Source organism: Momordica charantia (genome assembly GCF_013281855.1).
Source record: "Momordica charantia cultivar OHB3-1 chromosome 2 unlocalized genomic scaffold, Mcharantia_2.0 BLBB01000002.1, whole genome shotgun sequence".
In the NCBI taxonomy this organism is placed as follows: domain Eukaryota; kingdom Viridiplantae; phylum Streptophyta; class Magnoliopsida; order Cucurbitales; family Cucurbitaceae; genus Momordica; species Momordica charantia.
Window position 1 is genome coordinate 6,320,214 of NW_028275160.1, and position 23,162 is coordinate 6,343,375.

General features: G+C 34.7%; 4 protein-coding genes, 1 non-coding gene and 1 pseudogene across 8 annotated transcripts; 5 read left to right on the forward strand and 1 right to left on the reverse strand.

Moving 5' to 3' along the window:
- The first annotated feature begins 3,009 nt into the window (after nt 1-3,009).
- LOC111016987 (uncharacterized) lies at nt 3,010-7,004 on the forward strand. The gene is made up of 2 exons (XM_022292607.2): nt 3,010-5,258; nt 5,926-7,004. Exons 1-2 carry the CDS (start codon nt 5,139-5,141, stop codon nt 6,820-6,822), a joined length of 1,017 nt encoding a protein of 338 aa, XP_022148299.1. The 5' UTR covers nt 3,010-5,138; the 3' UTR covers nt 6,823-7,004.
- Nucleotides 7,005-7,151: 147 nt separating this feature from the next.
- Nucleotides 7,152-7,911, forward strand: LOC148212731 (RING-H2 finger protein ATL1-like; annotated as a pseudogene).
- A 2,662-nt stretch (nt 7,912-10,573) lies between these two features.
- Nucleotides 10,574-15,317, forward strand: LOC111017055 (UDP-galactose/UDP-glucose transporter 5B). Of its 2 annotated transcripts, XM_022292704.1 has the most exons (11): nt 10,576-10,983; nt 11,432-11,545; nt 11,757-11,849; nt 11,939-12,004; nt 12,279-12,377; nt 12,824-12,903; nt 13,436-13,548; nt 14,190-14,278; nt 14,496-14,582; nt 14,684-14,752; nt 14,842-15,317. In XM_022292704.1, the coding sequence occupies exons 1-11, from the start codon at nt 10,888-10,890 to the stop codon at nt 14,998-15,000; spliced, it is 1,065 nt and encodes a 354-aa protein (XP_022148396.1). In that variant the 5' UTR covers nt 10,576-10,887; the 3' UTR covers nt 15,001-15,317. The 2 variants fall into 2 exon arrangements, with proteins under 2 accessions (XP_087977347.1, XP_022148396.1); XM_088121221.1 differs by lacking the exon at nt 12,279-12,377 and having other exon boundaries at nt 10,574-10,983.
- A 701-nt stretch (nt 15,318-16,018) lies between these two features.
- TRNAH-GUG (transfer RNA histidin (anticodon GUG)) lies at nt 16,019-16,090 on the forward strand. The gene has a single exon. It is a non-coding gene; the product is annotated as a tRNA-His (tRNA).
- Nucleotides 16,091-16,346: 256 nt separating this feature from the next.
- RAD51D (DNA repair RAD51-like protein) lies at nt 16,347-19,314 on the forward strand. Of its 2 annotated transcripts, XM_022292807.2 has the most exons (10): nt 16,347-16,499; nt 16,581-16,660; nt 16,755-16,870; nt 16,981-17,062; nt 17,506-17,640; nt 17,728-17,841; nt 17,929-18,019; nt 18,437-18,507; nt 18,630-18,779; nt 18,987-19,314. In XM_022292807.2, the coding sequence occupies exons 1-10, from the start codon at nt 16,412-16,414 to the stop codon at nt 19,053-19,055; spliced, it is 996 nt and encodes a 331-aa protein (XP_022148499.1). In that variant the 5' UTR covers nt 16,347-16,411; the 3' UTR covers nt 19,056-19,314. The 2 variants fall into 2 exon arrangements, with proteins under 2 accessions (XP_022148499.1, XP_022148498.1); XM_022292806.2 differs by having other exon boundaries at nt 16,347-16,660.
- Nucleotides 19,315-20,805: 1,491 nt separating this feature from the next.
- On the reverse strand, nt 20,806-22,342 carry LOC111017000 (protein SODIUM POTASSIUM ROOT DEFECTIVE 1). Of its 2 annotated transcripts, none has more exons than XM_022292627.2 (3): nt 21,702-22,342; nt 21,494-21,554; nt 20,806-21,400 (listed from the first exon to the last, which is right to left on the reverse strand). In XM_022292627.2, the coding sequence occupies exons 1-3, from the start codon at nt 22,161-22,163 to the stop codon at nt 21,210-21,212; spliced, it is 714 nt and encodes a 237-aa protein (XP_022148319.1). In that variant the 5' UTR covers nt 22,164-22,342; the 3' UTR covers nt 20,806-21,209. The 2 variants fall into 2 exon arrangements, with proteins under 2 accessions (XP_022148319.1, XP_022148318.1); XM_022292626.2 differs by having other exon boundaries at nt 21,494-21,569; nt 21,702-22,332.
- Nucleotides 22,343-23,162: the final 820 nt, after the last annotated feature.

Here is a 23,162-nt window from a genome sequence, read left to right on the forward strand (position 1 = left end):
AAAGGTTTCTTTAAAAGAAAGTGTAAAATAATTTTGACTTTTCAACTTTGAATCTTTTGACTTCAAAAAGAAAAGGATTACTATAATATAGCTGCCTCCCTTTAAAGTATAATTTAAAACCTATAGATCTGTTTATGAATCTCTACGCTAAAAGTAATTTGGTCCATTTACTCTAATAATCATTGAGTTAAAGATTTAAACATGGGTAATTTTTTTAAAAAAATTATATATATATGTGTGTGTGTGTGTGTATTTATATTCTAAAAAATTTAACTTCAATTTTTGTTCATAAACTTCCAATTTAATCATTCAATTTTCTTTCAACTCTCCATTTAGCCTTTGTTGTAGAAGTAATAACATTGGATATGACGTATGGACTTCGAGTGGTTTCATGTCACATTATTATTAGCTTATAACTAAGATTTTTGGCATATACTAAATCTGAATATCTTAAAGAAAGTTGAAGAACCAGAATTAAAGTTTTAAACTTTTAAAGACTACAAAAGAATAAGAAGAAAAAAAAAGTCCAAAAGCCAAACTCATATTTAAAGTAATTACCTTCAAATGACAAGTTGCATGAAACTGGAATTAAAATCGAAATAAGATCATTTTTCTTAGGTTGGAATATATTTTTCATCCTAGAGTTATAAGCCTATTTGCACTTTTTTTTCCTTTGGAAAGGAAGCCTACAATTTAATCCTCAACCTTTTATATGGCTTAATCATGTCCCCGAATATATCAATTGTTTAAAAAAATGTGTTCTTATTACTAAATCTAATTTAAAAATTGAACAATCTACTATGACAACGACATGCTATGCTTGGTGGACATGTCTAAGAAAAGGACATCTAAACATTTATTAGCCATATTCACATATTGTTTGCAAAATTCTTCAAACAAAAAAATAAAACTGTTCATGTATTTTTTATGTATAATGATATGAAATCTCTAGATGTTTGTGTTTAAAAATGCAACCCAAATACAATAGACCAGATCATACAATCAATCATTTTTCTAAATGGAGATAAGACTAATGACATTATTACAACAATAAGCTTGATGGAATAATTGAAGCTTTTAAAACTTTTCTAAGCATCAAATTGGATATAAACTTAAAATTGAAGGAGGAGATTGAAATAAATGGAGGGGAAAGAACATTTTCCCTTTGGCAAATAACTAAGCATTCAAATATATGATTGCAGTGGCCATGATTTTTATTCCAAGAAAAAAAAAGGTGTTTTTGACTTTCTGTGTCCACTAGTCTCTTGATTGCTTTTGCATCTGTCTTTTCGGTTCGGTGGTCTCCTTCACCTAGCTTTTTGTCTCAAAAATATCCACCCTTTATTACCCCTTTCCCCCCCTTCTTTTTTCTTTTATATTTTCCCGAGACACCCACCAAATCTAATCATTTCGTAAAAGCAGAAACAAAGTAAGTATTGACTTTTTAAGTTCGGAATGTGTGAGTTTATATGCACAGACAGTACTACACAAAATATGCAGCCCACCCCCGTCTCTCCCTCTGCCGTCATGTCTCATATACTACACCAAGCTGCCGCCTACGCATTGGCAAACACCCTTTTTCCTCTAACAAAAATTTCATTGGGGACTTTTATCAAACACCTGGCGGGTATTCCTTTGCTTCCACAAAATTCATAGCCCCTAGTCGGCATCCTTTCCCTCTGCCATACGGCCAATTCAAATGCCAAACCATAAAGTAAAAACGACCAATCATAAACATCAGTTTTGGAGGGGATTTGGAGGAGGGAAAATGAGAAGGGTTTGATTACTGGGGTAGCTGGAATTAAGAATCCTATGAAATGAATTGAGTTATTAAGCACATTGGGTTTTGCTTTATTTTTGTTGTATAATCATGGCAATTGGCAATCATAACTGCGACCAACATTTCTAAGTTTTAATCACTCTAATAACAACCTAACTCAAAAAGTTTAACAGTGGCTCTCGAGAAATTTACCTGTCGAATTCTTCTTCCCTGATGAACACTTTCGTCTCGACAAACCCAATTAACCCGAGCTCCGAAATGATGATGCCCAGTGAATTCCCCTGTCCAAGTCTTTCGCTTTGAGGCTTTTACTGGTGTCCCGTTCTTCGGTTAAATTATGACTACCATTTGTCGCAATCATCTTCCTTGCTATTTTTTGGGCGTTCTCTCTCAAAAATGAGGGGCCTTTTTTCCTTGATTATTCTATCAGTAATCATTAAATTTTATAATTGATATAATTATATTCTTTTCTGCTTTTTATTTTTTATTTTAATTTTTAGTTAAACAATATAGAGGGAGAATTAGAATTTATGACATTTTAGTGATATACCTTTCATTAACTTAATTTTTGTTAAGTACATCAAATGTGGAGATGGGGATTGGGATTGAACCTTCAATCTCTAGTAATTTAACTTTACATAAAAACTTAATTGCAAAAAAAAAAAAATATATATATATATATATACATAAAAATTATTTTAGTCATCTTTATTATATAAAAAAAAAAATTAGTGCACTCGATTCGAATTACATCAAATTAAATTACTTAAAATCAAATTCATCAACGTTGATTTTGTCAGAATATGCTTAATTTATATACACTTTGTAACTAAACTAATTGATCTTACAGTTTCAAAAATAAAAAATAAAAAATAAAATCTTACTAACTTGAGTAGAGTTCATTTAAGATAAGGCTTAAAGTAATTTCTTCTACGATTTCATGTGATGTTTTAAATACTTTATTTGTATGATTAGGAAAATCCCTGAAAAGTAAATAACAACCTCTAAATGGCTCTAGTATATATATTTTTCTGAATATTAATAGTCAACTTTAATTTTATATTATTAAATTAAATAAAACTAATTGATAATTAAATTAAGTTAAATCCATCCTCACTTAAAAGTTAAATATTAAAAAATATATTGTTCTCTTAAAAGCAAGGTAAACTCTAAAGTTCAATTATAATATTTACATAGTTTAGCTTGTCAACTATGACACATCTTTCGAAGAGAAAAAAAGAAGAAGGTAAAACTACATTTTTAGTCATGGCATATCTCTAAAGTTTAAGGGAAAAAAACCATTTTAAGACTAATGTCACTCTCACTGTCCCTATCAAACACATTTATTCAATTTTTACAATGTAATATGAATGATTCAAAAGTTCAATATACAGTCTACTACTTCAAATAGGTTAAATCATCTAAGTAATGAGGTTCCTGCTTCACTAAATTTTAAAGTGTTGAGTCTATATTTTTTTATGCACGAATATTTAACAAAACAAGCATGTTTTGAAGTGTATTTAAGTAACAAAACTTTTTAAAATAGGAGTAAATATTTTATTTTGTTTACAAAAAATAAAGTTTAATTATGAAATCTGTAGCCATAAAGTAAGAAAAGAAACGCATCTCAGTACGGAGGTTATTGAGTGAATAGAATAGGAGACATGGACCAATTCATACTTTATCACCACTAATTAAAATTTAACGATAATAATAATAACGATAATAATGGGGAGGGGGTGAGGCACGTGCAAGCTACAAATAGCCACGTAAAGTAGCACGATTAATTGCAGTTGCATGTGCCACATCGGACGGAGGGGAAAGGTTCTCCGAATCATGCAGTCGCCGGTCACTGTCCCGGCGGCACGTATTAGACGACGCCGTCTTGGACCTTTGTCCACGTGTCAACTTCCCAATGGCCCCTCTCAGACACCTACCCAACTTCCCACGTGAATTTTGCACTTCAGGACAATCCCCCACATATACCTCTCTGCTAATTAAACCCCCTAACCCCACCTTATGATATGGACTAATTACATTTAATTAATATATAATCATACAGGAGAAAAGAAAAAACCTATTTGAAGGGTGGCTGTATATTACTATATAATAATATATTATTTTGAATTTTGATGAATTTTCACGAATGTCCATGGCTCTGTCGACAGGTAAAGTCGTTAGCTGTTAGGAAACTAGGGAGGTAAAAGCGAAATTGGTCTCCTCTTTTCTGGACAGTTATGCCATGTAACGTAAAATTACAAAGAGTTGCACTTTTAAAAAAATGCCATTGTTTTTTTTTTAATAATTATTGTATTACATTAAAGTAAAATAAAATCATAATAATATATCTGTTTGCATGTAATAAAAGAAACACATTTTTTATTTATTTTTTTTTTTGTCAAAAGAAAAGTGGTAATATATTATTTGAATTTTTCTGCAGATTACCTGGAATCCACCATCTTAGAGGGGGAGGGCTGGGAGTTCACAGAAATGGAAGATAGTATGGGCTTTCATGGGCCCATTTCTATATGAGTAAAACCCCTTTGTACACGTAAAGATGTTAGCCGCCGGAGGGAATAATATTCCAATGGAGATCATTTGGGAGGATATGGGTCTATGGAATTAATATTTAGATGTTTCCGGTAGAAAAATTGACAGGTAAAGGAGGGAGGAAATAAACTTTTTTTCCTTTTCATTAAAAAAAATTATAATAAATAGTTAAATATGACTGCTGATAGTGGACATCTAAATAGTGGAATATCCTAACCACTATTTGTAACATACTTAAAAGAATTTATAATATACATTAATTTTTTTTAGTACAGTATATAGGAGTGGGCTGTTGGAGACAATTGAATTTAAAATGAAACATTATAAATATTAATATTGTAATTAAAAATGATGTGGGGGTGTACAAATATTAAAAAGTAATTTATCAAGACAAATTATAGCATGTAATACGTGGAGTGGTAATTTGTCTCCCTAAATATTATTGTGTGTATTTGTTTTGTAGTGAGAGAAATTTACACAAGGAAAATCTCACCGGTTTTTATTGCTTGACCTGCACTGCATGAGAGAGAGAGAGAGGAATTCCCTTTTTTGTTTCCTTTTTTGGGGAAGAGAGAGAAAGGAAGTAGCCACAGAGAGATGAATGAGTTTATGAGGGAATTCAATACGCCCTGACCTCGGGCGTAGAATTTGGAATTTCATTTTCTTTCTATACTTGGCCCTCTCCTTCTCCCTCTCCTCCTCTTTTTTCTTTGATGTGGACTGCCTTATTCTGCAACTTTGTGACAAACCCATCTCTCTCTCTCTCTCTCTCTATATTCTGCTGTCCTATCATCTCATCATTTTATAAATGTCTGATGCTCCAGCTTTCTTTCTTAAACCCCCCCTATACTTTTCTCCCCCTCCCTCCCCTATTGAGCAAGCAGTACAAACCATGGAGGACTTGGGCTGTTTGTGGAGATTTCAGGAGGTGCCTCTCTCCTCTCTCTCTCTCTCTCTCTTCATATTCTCATAGTTCTTTCACTTCATTTCTTCTTCTGGATCTTCTCAATTTTTGGTCTTTGACAACAATCATTGCTTGTTTGATCTCCCCCTTCCCTCTCCCTCACTCTGTTTTCTGGTTTAAGTTCAAACTTTTGTTGAATAAGATGATCGTAGTGCTATAATGATTTCCTATGTTTCGAAGGCATTTACCAGCCTGCTAGTTCTTTTTTTTTTCTTTATTCTATTGTGGGAAAAAGGAACCGCAAATGCCCTATTTGTCTTGTTCCAAGTAGCAGCAGCAGGGGAGGGAGTAACAGTGTTTGTGCTGTTCACGACGTGTGTGCTGACTTTTTTGATCTGGGCATGTTTGATTTCAAATGGAAAAGAATAATGTGTCGGTTTTGATGAGAATAATTCATAATGAAATATTATAAGGCATTAATTTTAGGTAGCCTATTTGACAATGGACTTTGGATACCAAAGTGCCTTCTTGGCATTCTGTAGTTTATCATTATCTCCCCCCCACACTGATCTCTTTTCTTTCTCTCTCTTAAACAAAGTAAACGCAGAACAATGGTAACATGTAATGTGGATTCTCTCTCTTTCAAATTGTTCTGCTAATTATACTTAATAAATCTGGTTTGTATTGGCAGAACGTGGAGGATATGAGGCAGAAGCTCCTACAGACTACTCTTGAACTGGAGTCCCTAAGAATGGAAGCAAATGAAGAAAGTATAAAGAACAAAGAGAAGGTGAAGAGCTTACTTCTTCTCCTGCAGGCAGCATATGAAGAAAGAGACGAAGCAAGAGATCAGCTTCAGAAACTGATGAACAAGTTTATGCCCACTGCTGCAACTGAATTACCAGCTCTGCTTCATCATTTCCACTCCGGAAGCCCTCTCAACATACCCACCAAAGCAAATTCAAGCATCACTGAATCAAACAGTCTATATGAGACTTATAATTACCACTCTTATGGTTCCTCACCAGCAGATTCGTTCTTCGATGGAGTTTCGTCACCAGATTTCTCCACTGCAAACATGGCTGATTCAAGCAAGATAAGTTTTGTAAATCAGCCGTTTGTGACAGAGTATAATGCTCCTCTTCCTCAGCCTCCTCTGGCCACAGGCGTTGACATTCCCAGAACAGAGAAGAATGATCCATTTTCTGCAGTGATTGACAATCTTGTCAAGGGAAAAATATTGCCTCAGAAAGGTAACCTCCTGCAAGCTGTTACAGAAGCAGGTCCTTTACTTCAGACGCTTCTCGTCGCCGGGCCACTTCCCCAGTGGCGTAATCCTCCGCCATTGCAAGCCTTCAAGATTCCCCCTCTTCAAGTGAATGGCTGCAACAATTCTAAAATCATCAATCAAATCCCCCCTTCAAAATCCAGTAGCCCTTCCCCAAGGCCACTCCAGTCTCTTTTACACACTGAGATGTCTCGTGGATCTTCTCAAATTTTTTCTGCTTCTTGCTTCAACAGTGCCTTGCTGATGGCTCCAAATGTTAACCCTCAGATTCTAGCAGCTAAGAGACAGAAAATTCAATGACCACCATTGTACAAATCAAGATCTGGAGTTGGCAGTGTAAAAAAATGACTTAGTAGTTTTATTGACGAGATTTGAAGTTTTAATTACATCAAAATTAACTTGATCTATCTTCTAATCCCAAGAAATTTCAACTACTTTTTTTTTCCCACAGCAGAAATGACAAGAAACAACAATATTTAACATGGGCCGAGTTTTTTTTTTTTATGTTAATTTGATTGAAAGAAACTACAACAACTTCTTGCATTGTTATCTAAATATTATCATTAGCATTCAGTGACTTTGTTTGTTTTCTACATGGAAATCATCTAAATGCAGTTCTAATCTGTATTCTGACGGAGTAATTCAGGTGCGAGATTCCCCATTTCTCTTATTTATAGACCAAAACAATAATCATTAAAACCCTTCACAAAGTTTCATTATGATTTTCAAATGCTTTTCTCATTTACGAGTCTGTAATCTTACATGCCATCGAGTCCGCCGCCGCCACCTCCGGTGCCTGATTACTCTGGCTGGAGTCCGTTGTCAATCTCGACCATCGTCGTCGTCTGCATCATCTTCCTGTTGTTGAGCAACTACAGAATATTGAAACGATTGTGCCATGTCCTTCATGGGGTGATTTTCTGCCGACCTCGGGCCCACTTTGAAGAAAACCCTAACGATGCTTCTCCGCAAATCCATGGCCATGGATTGGATGCCTCGATGATTCGTTTGCTACCGATCTCACAGTTCAAAAAGAACGTAGAAGCCGGATCCCCGGCAAGTATCAATACGGAATGCGCGGTTTGCTTGGGCGATTTTGAAGAAGGGGAACTGATTAAACATTTACCAAATTGCAATCACTCGTTTCATAGCTCTTGCATCGATTCCTGGTTCCGAAACCACTCGAGTTGCCCTCTCTGCAGATCGCATGTCTTGGATTTCTCCGCCGATTTTACCAGTCCCAATTCTGCGTCGGCAATGCTGGAGACGCTGGGAAGGGAAGACATTTTACGAGAAGGGGATTATCAAACTATTCGTGCTCAAATTCTGCAAAGCTCGGAATTGAGAAGAGATGCATCGGATCAATGAGCAGAACAACGAAACGAATGAACAGACGAATATGCAATCGAATTTGAAGAACTTGAAGAATCCGATTAAATTGACGGAGGGCATCGTCTGTGATGAAGCAGAGCTGACGGCAATCCTTTTTCGAAGTCGTTTTCGTCCACAAATCCCCATTAATCCAGTGAAGTTCTGTTCCTGAACAATTGGATCGTTGGATTATTACCCAAACTTTGGAATTCAGTGAAATGGATTTTTGTTTCTCCGAGGGATGACAGAACCTCAGGGGAAACAGGAAATGTAATTTTATAAGATTTTTAAATTCACGTAATATTTGTAATTTTACGTGCATCTCCTTAATTACATTTCAATACGATTTCAATACTAGTTTGTTTAGGACAACAATTTGGAGTAGGAATAATTTTTCCCTCTTCCTACCAATTTATTTGTGGTAGTTTAAAAATTCTTCGACTCTAGCTCATAGCTCAAGTAGGAAAAAGACATATATTATTCATACGGTCGTGGTTTTTTTCCCTTGTTGAACTCATCTTTTTAATATATATTTTAGTGTATGAAAAATTGTAAGTGTTGATATTTATGAAAAACTGTCGAGTGAAAAGAACAGAAAAAAAAAAGTCTCTGTCCCATATAGATGAGAGTGTCTTCGATGTGGGAACTCGGAGGAAAGAAAAACCCTTCTAGATGAAAAAAACATCAAATTTCTCCCAAAATTATTCGACTCTGCAAAACAAGGAGTTAACATTTCAAAACTTTTGTTAGTAATTAAATAACTAAGGAGAATTGTGATTTCGTGTCCACTCAACGGTTATTAGCAGGATATCGGGCGAAAATGGTGCGGAGTACTGTTCAGTAAAGACCATTCGGAATTGTGATGGTTCGACATACTCTATTCGACTATTTAGTATGAGTAGAGTCGAAGTATCCTCTTAATGATGACGTGTCTTTTGTTCATAATTCGCCATCCATGAAGTTGCAAAACGTGGAGTAAAATAGTAGTCATGAAAGTCACGGTGAGCTAATTTGAACACATAGCTTAACTAATCAATAGAACTATATGCAAAATATCATCAATATTTCATCATTGCTATTTTTCTGGATTTTAATTAAAATATGTGGTTGACGTATATAATTTCTTTCGATTTTACTTTCGACTATTTTAGAAGTCCTAATATCACCTCAAACTTTTTATATTGTTACATGAAGAAATAAAAAATAAAATAAAATTTGTTAATGTTGGGCAAAAATTGAAACCAGTAAATTAGTCGTACCAAATATTCTAAAACCATATGGTTGATTTCAATTTTAACCTGGCAAATTTTCAACTCAGATCTCCTATATTGTCAAATTTCAATATCCAACAAAGAGTTATTTTGAAACTTTCAAAAGATTAGAATTAGAATTGAAGCATTTTAAATGCCAAAGCACAAAAATTGAGACCAGTCACATTTGTTTTGTTTTTTTTCTCTAAACCAGTAACATTGATTAAATACATTCGTATAATACTATAATTTAGCTTATCTAGTTGTACTCTCAAATAATTTATAAGTTTATTTTGGGGACGACACAATTTTAACTTTCTTTTTCCTTTTCTGTAATTAACAAATGTAGGAGTGGGATCCAACCTTCCACTGTTCTTTATTATTTTTAATTATTTTGTTATTTATTTTTTAATAGTTGATGTTGAGCTCAAACAAGGGGTAGGCATTCCAATTTTTTCAGAGATAATTAATGCATAGATAAGTTAAAAAGGGGCGTACTCTAACCTTCCATTTCAGAAAAGGTAAATACAATCATTTTTTAATTAAAAAAAATATAAAAGATGATTGTTCTAGAGTTGAATGTTTTTTTTAGTATAATATGTGAAGATGAGTTTTAACTCACAAAAAATATGTGCCTTGAAATATGTCAGACATTAACTTAAAATTAAATGTTAGTTCAGAGTAAAAAATGAATTTCTCCCTATGGTAATTTATCATTTTAACCTTGAAACTAAATTTATTAAATAACTTACTTAAGTTAACAAATTAACACTTCGGCTTGCGACCCAACCCTCCATATAGATTAACTTAAAATTAAAGGTTAATTTGAGTAAAAAAATGAATTTATCCCAACGGCAATTTATCCTTCGACCTTGAAACTAACTTTATTAAATAATTTACTTAAGTTAACAAATTGACACTTCGGCTTGCATGAGCGGCCCAACCCTCCCTATACATATATTATATTTTTTTTATCTTAACTAAATTATTATTTTTAATTAATAGCATAATAATTCTTATAAGAAAAAAAACGTAAACCTATTATTTAGAATTATATTCTCTTTCTTCTATATTTATATAAAAAAAATTTAAATCCTCACAAAATAGTATCAAAATATATAGGTTGAAGTCAACATATATTAACATATTTAAAATTATCAAATTAACCCATTTGACATAAAGTTTTAGATCCGACATTGAATAAATTATTCTGCAGTAATTTCAAAAGATGAAAATTTGTAAATCATTATAATGTATTAAATCAATAATCTAATTTATTTAAATTACTTACTTGTAAATTTTTTAACAAGTATTTATTTTTTGAACACAGTCTGCAGAATGAAATACAGGATCCGCCATAGCCAATCCATGGAGGCATTGACAAGCATAAGAGGTAACGTAAAGAAAGAAAACAAAACGAAAAAATAATAAAAAGAAAAAAAAAAGGGAGAGAAAAACGCCGGAAGAAGGACTCGCTCGCTAAACAGTAAAGACCCCCTTTTTTAGGCCTTTCTCTCTCATACACGCACTCCCCCGTACAAGCTCTCTGATCCGAAATCGTCGTGCGCTGCACTAACTGGTCATCTTCGACATCCTCCGCCGCGTCGGCAGTTCTCGCACTGTTTCAGCTCTGCGCCTGTTATGGCTCTCTTCTCTTCGTACTGATTTTGGAGAAATGGAATCCGTGTTCTTCGAGCCTCGGAAAGTCAAGCGAACAACGTAACAAACAGGGCGTGGTTGGGTTATGGCCGAACCTAGCGATAAAGACAATAAGCTATGGAAAGGGTTATTTGCGGTGGCTGGAATCATGACCACCCTTGTCACCTACGGAGTTTTACAGGTTACTCTGCAGATCTTTTTGCATGTTTTACCTCTTTTTTTTAATCGGATTTTTGTTGTCATTTGCTATAAATTGTTCTAAATTGTGCTTATGGTATCCCGGTTAGATAGCTCAAGCTTTTAATATTCTGTGTATATGACTTTCCTTCCATCGTTACTTGTGCATGTTTAACTAATTAAGATGTTTGGAAGGAAATTTCTAGGAAAAGAAGAGAGTATAGGGTACACAATTTGGGATATTATAGGTGCGGTGGTCGAAGGGGGAGGTTTAGTATGTCAACCATTTTGCATGAAGTAAATGTTGTTAGAATAAGAGATTCTTGTTGATGGGGAAAAAAGGGTTGCTCGAACCACTTTCGTGATAAATCCTGTTTGTAGTGATTGTTCAATAGAAGGTGGGAGTGGGAGGTTTTCAGTCTGAAAGTGATAATATTACCTGTTTTATGCAGGAAAAGATCATGAGAGTTCCATATGGGGCGAACAAAGAATATTTCAAGCACTCCTTGTTTCTTGTTTTTTGTAACCGCATCACCACCTCTGCAGTTTCTGCGGGTGTACTACTGGTAAGAGCTTGTTATTTGTTACTTCCTGCTATTTGTTAGTATGTCGAGGGCTTACCAGAAAATAAAAACAATCCTCACACAATCTCTAGTAGAATTTGACTTATGTTATTGCTATATTCTACCTGCATTTATGTGAACTTAACCATTCAAAATTTACCCTTTAATGCTTCCTTTTCTGGACTTTCCATTGATTCTCATGATATACATTTAGGCAAGTAAAAAGACGGTGGACCCTGTAGCTCCAGTTTACAAGTACTGCCTTGTTTCAATTACAAATATATTGACCACCACATGTCAGTATGAGGTAAGGATTGTTAGAAACTATTAAATATTGTTAGTTAATTTATCCTTCAGTTGTATTTTTGATTGATGGTTTCATGCTTTTTTCTATAGGCCCTCAAGTATGTCAGTTTTCCTGTCCAGACTCTAGCAAAGTGTGCTAAAATGATACCTGTGATGGTGAGATTTTTTAGAGTGCTTATTGATGTAGTTACTACTGTATCTTTTTTTGCATTCTTCCCATCCTAGTATTTGATTTACCTTCAATTTGTAGTGAAGGGGCATCTTTGTTGGGTTAAATCCAGCTTAAGATTCTAGAGTGACTAATTGTTTTAATTCTGCATAAAACTTAATTTTGGAGGTTTTATTACATTTTTTCCAAGCCGGGTTGTGCCCTTATTTCTTATAACTGGAAATTTGGATATCTGTAATGTTATGCTCAATTGTTATGCAGGTGTGGGGTACCATCATTATGCAAAAGAAATATAAGGGTCAGGACTATTTTCTGGCTCTTCTTGTGACCCTGGGTTGTTCAATTTTTGTTCTCTACCCGGTAATGCTTTGTTTGTAGTCACCAGATTTTTTGGTTTTCTTTAGCATATGTATGAGATGTGGAATTAGTAAAATCGTATTTCGACTTTTATGCCCTTCATCTAATGCATAATATTATGCAATTTATTTTTGAGTGGTAAAGAAGGATCCGTGACAAGGTTTACCTGCATATGCCACAAAATTAGTTCAAGATGTGCACTGCTCATTCATGCATCTAGGTTTTGGTGCTAACTCCTGGATTAAACCATTTACCATACATACGTTACTTTTAATTTTTATCCCAATAAGGCAACACGTACAGAAGATATCTAAATTGGAGATCAGATATAAAATGCATTGTAAATGAAGAATTATAATACTTCTGAATTTCTTTTTAATGTTTATGTTGTTAATGTTAAACCCTGAATCCATTTACAGATGATGCATTGATTTTTCCCCCAATTGTAGGCATCAGCTGATCTTAGTCCATTTGATAGAGGAAGGGAAAGCACTGTTTGGGGCGTCTCGCTTATGATTGGTTATCTTGGGTATTAATTTGGAACTCACTAAATAGAATCCGATTCTCTTTTCATATTTGATTTCTTCATTACCCCCTACATGACTTTCTAAAGCACATCCAAGTGATGTCTATTGTTGTTGTAGGATGACAGGCTATCCTTCTTTCTATTTTTCATTTTTATGTTTAGAACTGTCATGGGAAATGGTGGAGAACTACAGGGGAAGAGACAGAGAAAAAAATGTGATAACGTTGTCCCCCTTCCCCTCATGGGAGGAGAACAGTGAAAAAAAATGCGTGGAAGATATAATAAGAATAGTTTGAGAACCATGATTATAACATACATACTTGCGATACTATTTCTCCTTGAATTTATTGGGGTGGTCTGCGCAAATACGACTTCAGGGGGAAGTAAAGTTTAGAATAGTTATGGCGTTTTTAATTTGATCATCATAATATGCTCATTGTAATTAAATTTTAAATCTCTCACCAGTGGATAAAATAAGCATATATAAAGTATTTATTTGATTCCAGAAATTTATAATACTCAGTGCATTCAACAGATTTGATGGCTTTACAAGCACATTTCAAGATAAACTTTTCAAAGGCTATGATATGGACATACACAATCAAATATTCTATACAACTATGTGTTCTTGCATTCTTAGCCTGACAGGTTAGTTCCCTGTTCTTATTGTTGACATGGTAAACTCACTTCATCCTTTGATGATTCATTCCCATTTATTTGGGGGAGGATACTTTTTGGATTGCTATGCTATGATTGAATGTTTAGGAGAAATCTCGTGGATTTGTCTGGTGGTCAAGAGGCAAATTAAACAGGGTAGAAACTTTGGGTGGTGCCAATCGATAGTGGTCACTTACCTAGGATATTGTGCCTAGGATTTATGTGTAGGCTGGCGTTACGAATGGTATCAAAAAGAAAAATAAAACGTTTAAGGGAGGGAGCAAAGAGCAAGGTTTCACTGAGCATTCATAAGATTGAAAATCAGTTTTCTTATATCAGATAATTGGGGCCAAAGAAACATGCATACTAGGAAACAGAAGTTGGGGTAGGAGATGTTAGGCCATTGTATTAATTCATTCACTGAGATTGAAATTCTCCTCTGTGAAGGATAATTGGCTGAAAGGATTAATCTGCAAGTGGATTTGGAAACATTGATCAAATATATATATATATTTTTTCACTTTTTAATCTGCATAGCACTTTGTTGTATCTAAACTACAAAAGATCCATTTCTTTTTCTCCTTACCTTCTACTGAATTGATTTTCACTTCAGACCTTGCTTTGTAATTTAGGTCTCATATTACAAGGACATCTAGTTTCTGCAATTGATTTTGTTTATATCCATAAGGATTGTTTCTTCGACATCGCATTTCTCTCCACTGTGAGTAACCTTTCCTTTACTGTTAGATTTTAAGTTGTACATGTCCAAGCAATATTTTATATGCCTAATGGTTTGAACACTTTCTGCCCCTCCTTTTATTATGCAAATCCAGAAAAGATGTTCCCCTTTTTCTTCCTCACGTTATTTGTTCATTCATTTGATTATCAAGAGTATTAACTTGAATGTAGGGATAGGGTGCTAATGTTGTCTCCCGCAGGTAGCAACTGCTAGTCAATTTTTTATATCTTACACCATTCGCACTTTCGGAGCTCTGACTTTTGCCACCATAATGACAACAAGACAGGTTAGCTCTTAAATCTCATTCAGTAGCATTTGTACTTTCCCATTCTCTTTCACGGCCATGTTTCTTATCATGCTAAACGATACTCTCGTTTTTGGTTGAAGTTGGTGAGCATCATGTTATCATGTGTGTGGTTTTCTCATCCTCTTAGCTGGGAACAATGGATTGGAGCTGTAAGTCATGATTTCAACCCTTCACGAAACATTTATTGGATCTTTTTGAAACTCACAACCGTAACTTTTGGTTTGTCGATCATGTTCAGATTTTGGTATTTGCTTCGATATATGCTAGGAGCTTCCTGAGAAATGCACCTGAGAAACCTCCACCTTCACAAACAGCAGAAAATCGATCTTCAAGCCCCGTGAGCCGATCTTCAAGCCCCCTTAACCGAGCTTCAAGCCCCATGAAGGAGAGTCCATGAATGGAGGGTTTTCTGTTGCATTTACCATGTGATATTGAGCTCTGGGCAGGACTAGCTTTCACTTTGTGATGCCTTTTATTGCATATTCCAAAAGCCAAATACAGGGGTTGTGCTGGAAAATTGCTGCAAAGTAGAATTTAGAATAGATTTGTAGGCTCCACTCTTCAAAAATTGCTGATAGAGATAATGCTGCCCGAGGCCAGTTTTCAAGCCTCTTGTTTTTGTTCTTAAAACGGTCTTTTCTCAGTCCCATTGCTGAAAAAGAAATGGGGTTTTATATGATGGGATAAGTTAAAAAGAGCTTGATTTCTTGTTCATATTCTAATTCAAGATCTCATTTCAAATCAAGAGAAGAGAGAGAAAAATAAATACTGAATGAAAAGTTGATGGCTGAGACAATGTATAAAAATGAAGATATTAACAATACACATGAGATGGCATGTTGTTGTAGCAATGTAAATAGAAATATTGATGATATTAAATCATAGAAATGTAAAATTCAAAATCTATCTGAAAAGCTAACTGGGTATAGTTCAATGGTTAGGCATCTAAATTAGAAAAACTGTTGATGAAATATATAATAAATATCAAAAAGTAGACATAACATAAAATATTTGAATAATTCAATTTCATATAATCTTTTTATTTTTTGAATTTGAGAACAATAATTTTTTATTTTTTAGTACGAAAAGAATTGCTAGCATGTCTTCGTTTTATTATTTTTTTAATAAAAGAGAAAAGGCAAAAAACATTTTTTTTACTTTAAAACGAGAAACAATTAATAGTACCCACCATAGTTCTTTTCTGGATTGAAAAAGAGTAAACCGAAAAAAAAAAAAACGCTACAGAACGAACACAAACAATCTAAAAACAGTGTTATAGTTCTTTGGCAGTGGAGTCAATAAATCGTATTTCGATTTTTAGAAAACAAGTTTAATGTTAAAAGACATAATTAATTGGTTTTTTAAAAAATTGTTATTTGAATTGGTTAACATAAAGTGCAAATTTTAACAAAAAAGTGGCTGTAGTTTAGTGGTAAGGATTCCACGTTGTGGCCGTGGAGACCTGGGCTCGAATCCCAGCAGCCACAGAGCTATTTTTTTATTTTTGTCTTCTCAAAGTTTTTTTGGGCCCTTATAAGATTTCTTTGTTATAACTGGGCCCTTGTACCAAGTCACGTAGCCCATGTCAATTTCCATTCTCGACTGAAAATGTTTGGGCCTGGGCTCTTCTGATTAATAGTTTTTTCATGAATAATCTGTTTTTTTTCTTTTAAATTTTGTTTTTTTTTTTAGTTCAATAAATATGGGCTTCAAGCGAGTCGTATACATATCAAATTCCAGAACAAATTCGAATCAAACGCGGCCCTAAAAAGGGTAACTGGAAACTGGAAGCAGAGCGCCAAAAGAAAATGGCGCCATTGAAATCTCTGGAGCGGGTGTACCCAATCATAGACTCCAATTTCCAGAACTTTTGTTCTTCACACGGCATTTTCACTGGTATTTTTTTTTCGTCCCGTTTGATTCCGATTCAATTTAGCCCCATCGTCACTGAAGGAGTGGCTCCATTTTTGTCGCCAGTGGAGGATTTCCTCGTCCACGACCTCTACGTTTTAGCTGCTTTTGCTGAGCAACAGCCTGCGTCTGAGAAATTGAAGCAGGTAAACGTTTCGTGGTTCTAATTTTCTTAACGCTTCCACTGTCTTGCTCATCATCGACTGTACTCAACTCCCGATCTCCGGTATGAGTAAACAGGGGATTACCGAAGTACTTTCAATAATTGATGCTAAGCGACAGCCATGGATGAACGGTTTGGAGCTTTTGGAAGATGCTGGAGAAAATAAGCATATTCTGTCCACTGGTTGCGAAGGGTATTTCACAAACTTTGAGGCTCAAACAGTCATGCGTTTCCTTTAACTGCCATGAAAGATGATTCCAATATTTTGGTGGTCGATAAAGAAGTTTTCGCGTGAAATACTAGGGTTGATGCTTTGCTTGGAGGTGGTTTACGTGAGGGACAGTTGACGGAAATTGTTGGCCCATCTTCTTCTGGTAAAACTCAGGTAAGGTCGATTTGAAGGTGTTTGTAATTATTCTATATGAATGCTATTTCCACAATTTAATTATGACGTGTGGGATTTGTGGTAAACTTGATATTAGAATATGAATTAATAATCAAATTTACTGTAACCTATTCGCTTAAACATTTGGGTTCATTAGTAGTTGAACATAGTATTTAAGTCGATACCTGTTATGTCATTTTCTTCCAATTGCTAGTTTTTTGGGTTCATGGGTAGTTTAACGTGGTATTTAAGTCGGACACCAGTAATGTCATTCTCTTCCAATTGTTATTAATAATGACTTATTAGGCCTTGTGCTAATGTTCATGCCGACAAGTGATTACTATAATTGGGAACTTCATTTATTGTTCTCTACTTGCTTTACATGCCACGGATGCACAGTATTAGTTTGTATATGACGTGTTTGAATTCTTTATAATGGCAAGGTTTGCCTACGAGCTGCTTCAAATGTGGCAATGAAGTACAATGCAAATGTTTTCTACCTGGACACAGGGAACTCCTTTTCGCCCCATCGCATCTCAGACTTTGTTCATTGGAAATCAGCATCTGCTTTAGATGGGGTACCCAAAACATGTGTTGGAAGTTTGTACTTTATGAATGCTTCAACTTTATCTAACAATTCTCTGTCACTTGAATCCATTTCATAGACTGAACACAGCATTCTTCAACAAGTAATGAGCAGTATATCATGCCACTCTGTGTTCGACATCTTTGCAATGTTTGATGTGTTGCATGAGCTGGAATTCAGTTTGAGATCCCAGGTTCAATTTAGCATGATGTATCTCAGGTGTGAATTTTACCACGTTATAACTTTTTAAATGTCAATTAACAAATTAGAACTATATCAGATGTGCAAAGGCGATCGCAGAGTGCAGTTACTGATTGTAGATTCAATTTCTTCACTAATTACACCCATCCTTGCTGGAAGTAGTTCACAGGGTATGCTTGATTGGACGTAGGTCACTGTATATCTTTTGCAAATGCATATTGTGTCTGGCATGATTGAAAGAACATGTGTGATTTCTTAGGTTCTTCAGATGATACTAATATATGGCAATACCACTCAATAATGTATCTTGTGCATTACATATTTGTGCATATGCAAGATATTTCGGAAAGTATTTGTTGTCATCTGCCATTTTGTTGACTTGGTCTTGACATTTCTTTCTTGTTTGCTTGGGCTGTCATTTCAGATTCCATTAAACTTGTATATTCAATCCCACGTCCAGAAAAACTTCATTAGTTATTAATTTAATGTTGCATGAGTAGATACATTATATATAAGAAAATTTCAAATACGACTTATATGCATAATAGAAAATAAGGTTCATGCTTGATGGGTATGTACTTGTACAGGACATGCTTTAATGATATCTGCTGGATATCTACTGAAGAAGATAGCTCATGAACATAACATTGCAGTACTAGTAAGTTTCTACTTGAATGAATTGGGCAATAACCTATTTACCTGTGACATTTTTAACTAATAGAGAATGAATTAGGCACTCATCTTGTTTACTTCCAGTAACTTGTAATTGTAATGCCAAAGGTAACAAATCACACGGTGGGTGGTGATAGAGGTTCTTCAAAACCTGCCCTTGGAGAGAGTTGGAAGAGTGTCCCACACGTGAGGCTTCAGCTTTCCCGAGATCCGGGAAGCAATTTCTGCAATGCTTCAATATTAAAACACTCATTCATGGTATGTTCTATTATGCTCGTGCAATACATTATTTTTCACCTGAGGCAGCTGCCTTCTTGTCACCTCGTTCTATAACCAGTTTATGTAATAAAAGAAAACTTGTTCTCATATTTTATTTTTTTGGGTAACAATTTGATTCACGGATCATAGAAACTGAATAGTTTTCGTAATATAGTTATGCCTATTGCCTTTCATTTTCTGTCACAGGCATCTGGTATCACTGCAAGGTTTGTAATTTATGAATCACAAGAAGGAATTCCTCGTACAATGAATTAGCGTATGGCAACCTCAACTCAGGGCTCATTAATTCAAATGGAGTGCGAAGGTCGGTACCAAAACTTGAAAGTTTTGCTGCCTTCTATCGGGTGCTTTCTTTGTTAACTATCTGGATTAGTTTATTTGGTTCTTGTTTGTTTTTAGTTGATATAGAGAGGGGGTAAAGGGCATCCATTTCTGATGGTGCGCCGAACCAAATGACCATATTTGTGGAATAAAAGCAATATACAATTCAATAAACATACACTGTTTTTAACTTCTTCTGGTGAGTTTTGTCTTTTTCTTTTCTTCTTTTGTGCCGCCTAAGATTTAGGCCATGAAAATCAGCGTTACCGAACCTATGGAAATTTGCAAAAAAAGGAAGAGATGAGGAAGACCCAAAAAGCTCTTGTCGTGTCTGTGTGGAAGATTATAATAAAGTTTGAAGCAAAGTTAGAGTTAAGAAACAGAGAGAGAAGAAGATGACCCCACCATAGCCATTGGCAAAGTTGAAAGTTGAAACCGACTTGGGAGCAAAAGCTCCAGCTTCTTGTCCTTGTCTGGTTAGCCATGGCTTCTTCACGGTCACAATCATACACTAAAGTAAAAGAGCATTCTCGAAATATGCTCTGTTCATATTAGACCCATCTTTCATCTGAGTGTTATCTTGTAGGGGTGGAACTGGGTCGGTCCAAGGGTGGAGCTCTGGCCCAAAACAATAGCAAACCCAGATTTTTATTTTTTTTATATTTTTAATATTAATAATAATTTATTATTAGTATTATTATTACTTTTTAAAAGCAAACCCAGATTGAACCAATATATTTGGTGAAGGAAAAAAAATGTACGCACATATAGGAATCTGGCGCAAATCTAGTATTTAGATGAGAGATCTTCGGAGAATGTATTCTTGTGGCAAATGAGTTAGAAAATACATATTTTTGGTATGAAATAATTGATATGATTTAGATAAAAATGACATTAGAGTTGATTTTTCTGGTTTAATTTGTAAGTTTTGACATAGTTATCTAACGGTAGATTTTTTAATGAAACTTAATTTGTGAAACTTAGTTTTTATTAAAATGAGTTTTTGTGGGTTTCTTATTGAATAAAGTGATAAAAATTAAGATATTTATCTAAACTTTAAGTTTACGAATTTTTAGTTTTGAGAAATTGGTCAAGAGAGGTTTCGTCTAAACTTCTTTCTTTAGGAAAATGGAAATTGGATTGGAACATGGTCGGTTTTGATTTGCTGCAATATAGAGTAGGAAACGAATAGATTTCATGGGCTATAGGGGTGGGGGTGAACAAAGGTTTCCTTGTAATCGAGACCATATTTGTAGAGATATGTAAATACGACACAAATTTTAAAAGTTGGCACAAATAGTCTTCTATCACTAATACATATTGATGGATGATTGTCCTAAAAAATTGTCATATTTACAAAATCTTACTTCAATCATTTTGGGTGACTCATTGGTCCAAAGAAATATTAGGGTTAATTAAGAGGGAATGAATTTAAATTTTCATGAGATTAGTCGAGGTGCTCATATTGGCTTATATCTTAATGTAATATTCTTATAGAAAAAAGATCAATGATTTAAAAATCAAATTGATCGTTCAATTCAAACTAGTCGAAGCTAACTATCAAACCAACTAAAACCAAACCAAACCGACAATGTAAACTCTAAAATCCTTCCAAACAAATTCGACCAAAAACTTAGGAGGCACAAACAATAATATATGTTAAAACTAGAAGTAGCCAAAAGAAGACACAAGTGGGAAATACTCGTATTAACCCGATGTTAGAAAAAATAGAGCCTTCTAAACAGAAATAGAAATACAGCAGACAAGAAAAGAAAAAGAAAATAGTCGTGTCCCAAAAGGCAACTTCCTCCTTCGAGTGCCCACCCACGATTGCTTTGCTACCGCATGCAATTCTCTCACTCTTGGAAAGTTTTAATTATGTCTTCCATTTTCTCCCACTACAACCTATAATCATCATCATCATTCCTCTCTCAAATCCACAACAACATTTCTCAACAGGGAAATATGCAAACACAACACCAAAATTTACACTTAAAAACACTACTTCTGCAACTTATCACCATAATACAAACGAACCCCAGATGGGCTTTTGTAGAAAGAAAGATTTTTGCTTGCTTTAGTAGTTAATCAGAATGTTGGGGATGATGCAGAAGATTTAGGTGTTGAAGATGAAGATGAAGAAGATGTTGATGAAGTTGGAGATGGCCAGAGCTGAGCATGCTTCACTTTTGACACGCTCTCCAGTACACCAAAAGGGGTCACCTCCCCAATTATGGTCACTTTTTTTGTCGTGAAATCCACACTATATGATGTCACTCCTGCAAAATTATCAATACTTTTTTTATTATTTTACTAACAGACTACATCAGTTCATAATTCTAAACATGATCTTTCTCTCTTGTTTTGCTCACCTTCCATCTTGGAGATGTGCTTCTTCACCTTCTTTTCGCAGCCTTTGCAGTTCAGGGAGACCTTCAGAACCACCACCTTTTAAAACAGGACCACCAAGAACAAAAAACTTAAAAAATCCATTTCAATTCTAACGCAATTCTCTCACATGGGTCGAGCCAGAAACTTTCATATGACGAAAATTTAGAGAGAATTTTTAAATAGAATAACCTGATGACGAGATTGAGCCGAGGAAGGTGATTTTAGAACAGGGGATTCGTGAGAAAGAACAGAGGAAGGAGATTTGAGGCCACGATACTCATGCGCAGTCAACGATCGAGTCAAAGAAGAAGATTTCTGTGTTCTCTCCTCCGGCGGATTCGCCGGAAAATCCTCGCCGGAGGCGGCCGGAAACCAGTCAATGAACGGCGAATCCCCCAACAGATATCGAGCAGAGGAACCGGAAGCAGGGCTCTTCAGATCATCCACATCCGCACAGCTTTTTCTTCGAAAATTAAAATCATCCTTTCGATTCGCGCTGGAACAGCTCGTACTCTTTCTGTGCTTCTCGAAATGAAGCTGCCCTTTTCTCCGGTTGCCGGAGTAGCCACGGGCGGCCACCGGACGGCGGTCCAGGCTTGAACAAACAGCCGTAGAAGCTCTGGATTTGCAAAAAAGATCCAATGTTTTCATCACTGCGGATTGGAAATTTGAAAGAGAAATATCTCAGAATTCTAGGAAACAAAGAGTGATATATCTGATGAAATGAGAGCAACCATTTTGCTTTTAAGCAAAGAGAGAAAAGGAAGAGGAGGAAAAAGGGAGGGACCCATTGACAAAGAATCGGTGATTATTACATAATTTGAAGCCTATGTGATTAATGGGGTCCTTTCAAAATTTTTGGTTTGATCATTTTTTTTTCTTTCTTTTCGTGTGTATTTTTTAAGAATAATACTAGAGAAATGTTGAGATAAATTTTTTTAATTTACCATTTTTAGAAAAGTAAATATCTGTCAAAATTTTAGTAATAGCGACAAATAATAGAGTTTCTCTATATTAAAAAAAAAAATTATCCGGAGATAAATATTATTTAATGATTTTAATTGGGTTGGGTTTGGAGAAAAAGTTTATTTCAACTTTGATATGACATGATTACTACCACTCCTAGTAACATGAACTCATGAAGGACATAGAATTAGTGTTTTATTATATAGTCTTTTATTTTTGGCACATAATGGATTGTTGTTATTAAATAATGGGAATTGTTTAGTGGGAATTGTTTCCCAAATCCCAAAGTGTGAATTTTAATAACCCAGTTTTTGGAAAAGAAAAAAGGGCTCCCAAGTGTCACATAGGTCAAATTTTAGTCAAAATTTTGACTTTTTTAGTTTATTCTCTCTTGAATAATTACGTTTGATTGCTAACTTTATTTTATTTTATTTTGACAGAAGATAGATGAAATTACTCATAATCTCGTTTTAAATAAAATAAAATTTTGAGATTTTTTTTTCCTGTTAAAAGAATATAACATCAGACGTGAAAGTCTTTAACGAAATCCATAGGTTTTGACTGTTAAAATTATTAATGTTTTGACTGTTAAAATAATTCAAATTTACAATTGGAAGGAGGTTTTAAGTAGTATAGTTTAACTTACTAACTTTGCAGAAGAGGAAACAAGTCACATTATTAGCT

Bases quoted from the DNA above. Each gene is read 5' to 3' on its own strand.
- LOC111016987 (XM_022292607.2), top strand. From the start codon at position 5,139: ATGTCTGATGCTCCAGCTTTCTTTCTTAAACCCCCCCTATACTTTTCT. The intron at 5,259-5,925 runs GTGCCTCTCTCC...TTGTATTGGCAG, and splicing joins GTTTGTGGAGATTTCAGGAG to AACGTGGAGGATATGAGGCA.
- LOC111017055 (XM_022292704.1), top strand. From the start codon at position 10,888: ATGGCCGAACCTAGCGATAAAGACAATAAGCTATGGAAAGGGTTATTT. The intron at 12,005-12,278 runs GTGAGATTTTTT...ATTGTTATGCAG, and splicing joins CTAAAATGATACCTGTGATG to GTGTGGGGTACCATCATTAT. The intron at 14,753-14,841 runs GTAAGTCATGAT...GATCATGTTCAG, and splicing joins GGGAACAATGGATTGGAGCT to ATTTTGGTATTTGCTTCGAT.
- RAD51D (XM_022292806.2), top strand. From the start codon at position 16,412: ATGGCGCCATTGAAATCTCTGGAGCGGGTGTACCCAATCATAGACTCC. The intron at 16,661-16,754 runs GTAAACGTTTCG...ATGAGTAAACAG, and splicing joins CGTCTGAGAAATTGAAGCAG to GGGATTACCGAAGTACTTTC. The intron at 16,871-16,980 runs GTATTTCACAAA...GTGAAATACTAG, and splicing joins CTGTCCACTGGTTGCGAAGG to GGTTGATGCTTTGCTTGGAG.
- LOC111017000 (XM_022292626.2), bottom strand. From the start codon at position 22,163: ATGAAAACATTGGATCTTTTTTGCAAATCCAGAGCTTCTACGGCTGTT. The intron at 21,570-21,701 runs GTTATTCTATTT...CTGTTTTAAAAG, and splicing joins CGGCTCAATCTCGTCATCAG to GTGGTGGTTCTGAAGGTCTC. The intron at 21,401-21,493 runs GTGAGCAAAACA...ATAATTTTGCAG, and splicing joins GCACATCTCCAAGATGGAAG to GAGTGACATCATATAGTGTG.